Raw genomic sequence first — 6000 nt, forward strand, 5'->3', positions numbered from 1 at the left:
ATTATCTCAGCCTCCCAAATTCTTTATTAGCAATTTGAATAATTTACACAAATAATGAGCTGTCATAAGTTGATTATATCCTGTGGATAAGCCTTGGGTCAGGCCAAAGCAGGAAAGAAAGAGTTAATTAGCAAGGTGCATTCAAAAAGCCTTGACAAATACTTAACAGACACACACACACACACAGACACATATATATATACCGGTATATGTGTGTGTGTGTGTATATGTATATGTATATATATATATATATATATATATAGAGAGAGAGAGAGAGAGAGAGAGAGAGGGGGGGGGCTTTTCAGTTCCTGTACCCTATTCAGGTTATTATTAAGTAATCTGAAGATTTATCAAGTAAAACATTTGTTTTTGTTGTGTTCTTGTGTGCAAAGAGCTTCAAATTAACTAATTAATCCTTACACAGCCTTTAATATAGTTCAGTCTTCAGTATATACAAGATTTAAATTGCTGTCACTCTCAGGCATTATGCTACTTCAGCTCACTGACCACTGTAATTTATTTGTAGGTACTTCTTGTTTTGTTTTCACAAATTAAAATTATGCTCAGTTAAAACTTGTCCAAATTTGTCTTTAATGCTAACTTGATTTCAGCTGAATTGGGACCTTTTCCATGCACACACTTTTAAATAGTATTCAGATGATTGGTACTATGAGATGTGACTATGTTTTTCCATAAAAGCAGAAAGTACAAAATGTATGGCCTGAGAATTGTGTCTCCATCTTTTTCTTCATTCCTCCTGAAAATCAGTTCTTTTTATGTCTGTTTTATACAATTTGCCTAACTGCCTTTTTTTAAAGAATTAAATATGATGTGCTACTATATTGCTTGGAGCTTAGCATCTAGTTCCTCTATCTTCAGTGAAAGAGTACATTTTAAAGTACATTCACCCAATAAACTCATAATTATAAGGGCTTGCTGATTAGATGAATTTGTTATAGAAATATTTAGTATAAAATGTTATAAAAGTAAAAAGTTGAGGTTACACGTTGTTACCTTATTCTACTGCGCCAAAAAGAGTTGGAAGAATTGTGCACATTTGTAAATTGAGCATATAGATTTCATATAGAAATCCATAAAATTTCTAATTATATTAGAAAAAATAAAATGTATGAAAAATACTAACACGCTAAAATTAAACATTTAAAACTAAATCATTAAATTGTAAAAATATTTTACAATGTTATCAAAAAACCGTACTCGGAGTAATATAAAATAATATAGGGTAAAACTAACAGATACTTGAATACAATTGCCAGATTACATATTTTGTTTGTGGTTAGATTGAATAATGGTTATTGTGTTCCAATCATTCAGTATCCAATTGTATTAAATAATAATCCAATTGAAACAAAATTTGGCAACTTTAAAGGTAGATCACTATTACAATTTGCAAGAAGAAATTAAATGTAGGATGTATTCTACTGGGGAATGTGCTTGGAAATAAAGTAAAATGCAAGTGACAAATTTCTTCATAAAATTAGTAACACAGCAATACATGGCTCATAGTTTCAGTTGATCCCAAATGACAGGGACAGACCCTCCCTCTGAGATGAATACATTATCTCCCAGGAAGGATGAAGACATGCTAAAATATCCTAGGGCAAAGACCCTACAATAATTTGCAGTAGCAAGATTGTTTTAATATTTAGCCAGGGCAAAAGGTTTATTTTAGTCCCTCATCTTAAAAAAGAAAGTTCCTAGCACTATCTCTGTGCAACTCTATTATTTGCTATTTGGCAATTTCTTTAGCTTTGGAAAAACCCAAAGAATGCAGAGCTGTTATAGATAAGCCAATATTTTGTAATTTTACCTCCAAGGTGGTCTTCCAAGTTGAGTAAAAATTATCTAATAGCATCAGTAGGTTTGGGCCCTCAGGGAAGAATGTTACTTTAAGCCAAAGATTGATTTTACGTATTCAAGCTCAGGCTTTGATTGAATTGAGATCTACCTTCAAAGTGGTACTGGGACCAAAAAGGGATCCTAAAGATCTTCAACATCTTAGATCAAACTCCAAGAGAGAAAAATTCTTGAGGATATAGGCCCACATTCTGCCTTGGCTTGAAATTTTCTAATTATAGAGGGGATATAAAAGCCACCATTTTTGAAAACTGAACCTGAGAATGAAAGCTACACACTTCAGGATGAACTTCATTGCATGCATAATCTATGCCTCACTCCCCTCCAATCAGAAGGCCTATAAAACAGCATCTAGAAATCCAAAAATTTTAGCTTGTAGTATTTCATATTCATTTATCCGTGAGCTATATTTTATTAAGTGCTACTGTTTTAGAGAAGACTTGGTCTTTAGTTAATTTAGAATGAACTTTTCTTCAGCATCATAGAAACCAAAAGACCTGAAGATCTTTTGTAAGTGCCATAAATAAGATTGGAAGAATGGCTGCCTCATCTGCATATAACAAAATAGAATTCTATTATGCCAAGATGTTTATTACCTACTTAACTTAAATTATAATCATGTAATAATTTGTTGTATTGCTTTCCAACTTTTTTTTAAAAAAATAGTTGAATAGAATATAATTTTAGAAAATTTAAGATACTATAGACTAATAAATATTCAGTTTGTTATATTTTATTTTTAAAAATGTTATCTTAGATTAAAAAACAACAGTTTATTTCCAGATTGTTGTACTTATTCATTTGACTGATATATCTATTTAATGACATATCAGATTAATTTCCATTACAATTCTTTTATTTCAATTTTTCTAAGAAGCCAGCATGGTTTTTCTTGCATACCAATGCTACATGTTGTAAACTTTGGAAAGATGTACAATACTTCTGCCTCAGTTCTAATGATTTTATATGTGTAATTATCAAACTCTAGGATCCGTTTCTTGTAGCATTTCAGGCTGTCAGACTTAACTACCAAAATAACTGTGCCTAATTTAACTAATGAAAAACTAAAGACAAAAGTACATTGGAACAATTGTATTGCTGTGTAGACTCTGTTTTCCATCCCATAACATTTAAATTGAGCTCGCATTTGATCCAAGGGCCCAGGAATTCTGAGGCTTTCAGCAGAAAATGCTTGCAGTGGGGGAAAAGTATCTTTTCTAACCTATTAAACTGAGTGTTTCCTTACACTGATTTCTGTTTTTGAGTGTTATTCCATGTCGTATTGGAATTGTTTCTTGCAGGGATCATCCTAGTGCCATGATCACTCTCACATCCATACACATTGGGAAATGCTTGGAATAAAGTACACTTGAAATACCTCTTTTTATATAGTAAAAAAAACATGTCCTGCTTGAGACCTCCTTGCTTGTTTCAGAAGCTGCACTTGAAACTGCTGTGTAGAATTGGGGGGGGGGGGGAAACAGGTGGTTGCTTTACTAATTTTTGCTTTCCTAAGTTTCTCAACTACTCCATTGCAGGAACATCCAGAGTTACTTCCTGAATTTTCTATAGGTATAGCTATACCAGTTGTAATCCCAGGGCTTTTATTATTGTGGAAGTTTTTAATGCTGGTGAGAATCAGAAGGAATCAATTCATAGCTAGCGTAATCTGCATTAGTATTTTGTATTGCCGTCTGTTGGTGCTAGGAGGAACTCTTCAGTTTCTTTAGTGTCACAGAATTTTAAGTCTTACAGAATTGTGTTGATTTCTTTTTTTCCACTTGCCATAACATGTATGAAATAGTTTTCCGAAAAGAAATTTCAAGTTTTCCTCAAAGTGTTCTTTTTAAATAAGATTGGTTTTATACTAAATTGTCACCCAATTGCCATTTAATCTGTTTGGTTCAACACATACTCTTTTAAAAATCTGGATTCTATTTAGATCTAAAATAGATAGTAATCCTTGAATCTCAAAAAAAACCCAGCCCTTTTAATTGTATGATCTGATTTTAGAACTGGAATAAATATCTTTACTGTTTTGTTAAGACTCATTAAGTGACATTGAAGACTTAAGCTGTTCCACAGCTGCTGAACATCTTAGATTTATAAACATTAGAAGCTTTTGCTTATCTACAAGAAATGTATATGGCTTAAAATGTGTAATGAACCAATTCTATATTTAAACCATCTGAAGTAGAGCTCCATAAATTCCATGTATCTTTATAAATTTTATGTTAATTTATTTTATTGATGTGAGAGAAGAATGGCATCCATAGGTTGATAATTTTTTATTCATTTCGGTGCATAATTTCTGAAACATGAAGAGTTGTAGCATGTTGATAGTATCGTGAAATCGTTATAAGGTCAGCTTTTTTAAAAAAAATTCTGCGTCAAAGCCTTACAGATAATATGTCCATGTTAGCGTGACTTTTTGCTATGTTAACTTTCTGGATTAATTTTATGATGTATGAACTACTAAATGCCTCAGATTGCTGACAGCAGTCATGATTGGAAAAAATGAGATTAATAAATGATGGCTGAATAAATTCATAGAATCTACCGTTCTTAAACTACTTGGCTTTTTTATAACAGTTTTAACAGGCTAAAAATCAAGATCACTATTATTACTCTTTCATGAAATGTCTATGTCTAATAAGGATAGTTTTGAAGTAATGAAACTGATATAATTACTTTAAGGGAAACAACCCTAACATTCTGAATATGCCATAATTTCATACAAACCTGTATTTAAAATATTTTTTATCCTACTACTCCGTAAACATTGATTAAATATTCCTGTTTGTTGGAACATTTTGGGAGCTTGTCTCATCATTTTTAAATCTTTATTTTTAAAGTACCAGCTGCTCCATTTCTCCACATTTATTGGATTGTATGTTTCAAACTAAAATTTTAAGTTTTACACAAATATTTATAGTCTTTTGTTTAAAAAAAATGAAAAGGAGATAATTTTTCTCTGCCAGGCACTGTCCCAAGTTTATTATGGTGTGATACCTAGACTATTTCCCATTCTCAGTGAAGTCTAATATAAGCTGGAAAATATTTCCTGTTTTTTCTTCAGAGGCCGAAGTTTGGGGTAACGTACATCTGAAGAGCTCTCTTAACTTCAGCACCATTTTTTATTACAGCTTTTTCTTTCTTTCAGTTTTTTGGAACTCTTTTGTCACCTTTGAGCTTCTTGATGGAGAAGATTGAACGCCTCATGCCTTCTGGTCTCTGGCATCAGCTGACCCAAATCTGAACACATCTCAGTTCACATGAACTTTAACATCAGCACCTCTTGATTACAAAAGCATTGGCAACTAAGAGTGTGAAAGAAGACTCACTTAGCTTTGTTTTACAGGCTGTTAAACATTTTCTGTACTCTTTCGTAAGCCTAAAATATTGTAGATTTAAAATCCACAATTCAATGTCTGGGTGGGTGGATGGGTGGAGAGAGGATTGTTGTACTTAAGGCTACTGCTTTCTCTCTCAGAAATTCCAGAAAGCAATAAATCTGATAGATTCTATGTTGAAATTTCCTTCTGAAGTGGAGATATGCTTACTTATGTTTATTAGCCAAGAATCTAACCCGCAGGGCTTGTGTTACTGACCACTTGCCAAGATGCACGGCCCAGTAGGGGGCCCACTGCCAGTACATCAAGTCTCCTGCTTCTTTCTGTTGCTGCATGTTCACTTGTTTACTCCTAAGGAAGGGAGCAGTTAACAGAAAAAACAAGAAGAAAGAACTATAGCCTGCACTTGCTTTACTCTCTCTCTCCTGATCTAAGGCAGCAAGATGAAGAAAAGGGACCAAGAAGTACCATAGAGATGCATTGCTAATGCTAGTCTTGAAAGCAAGATAATTCTGCTGAAACTTGGTTCTGAACCATTCTTAATTATGAGGATCTTCCAACTGGTCACTACATGTTGTGTTTTCTGAAGATTATCTGAATTACAGTTAACTTGGATTTATTTAATTCTGGGTAGCAAACAGTAAATTAAAATTAACAATAAAATCACACACACACACATATGTCATGCCTAGGCCACAAACAAATTGAAGCCAAGTTATATAATTCATTGCACAAGGCCATTAGTATTGGGGCCATCAATGTCTCAGGA

General features: G+C 33.0%; 1 protein-coding gene across 1 annotated transcript in view; it reads left to right on the plus strand.

Annotated features, from left to right (window-relative positions):
* The window catches only part of ST7L (suppression of tumorigenicity 7 like), a 48951-nt gene extending 43550 nt beyond the window's left edge, over nt 1-5401 (plus strand). The window contains exon 15 of the mRNA XM_083357936.1: nt 5042-5401. Coding sequence (XP_083214062.1) covers nt 5042-5137 — 96 coding nt within the window. The 3' untranslated portion in view covers nt 5138-5401. The remainder of the gene's footprint in view (nt 1-5041) is intronic.
* Nucleotides 5402-6000: the final 599 nt, after the last annotated feature.

This window comes from Vipera ursinii (assembly GCF_947247035.1).
Source record: "Vipera ursinii genome assembly, chromosome: 3".
NCBI lineage: Eukaryota > Metazoa > Chordata > Lepidosauria > Squamata > Viperidae > Vipera > Vipera ursinii.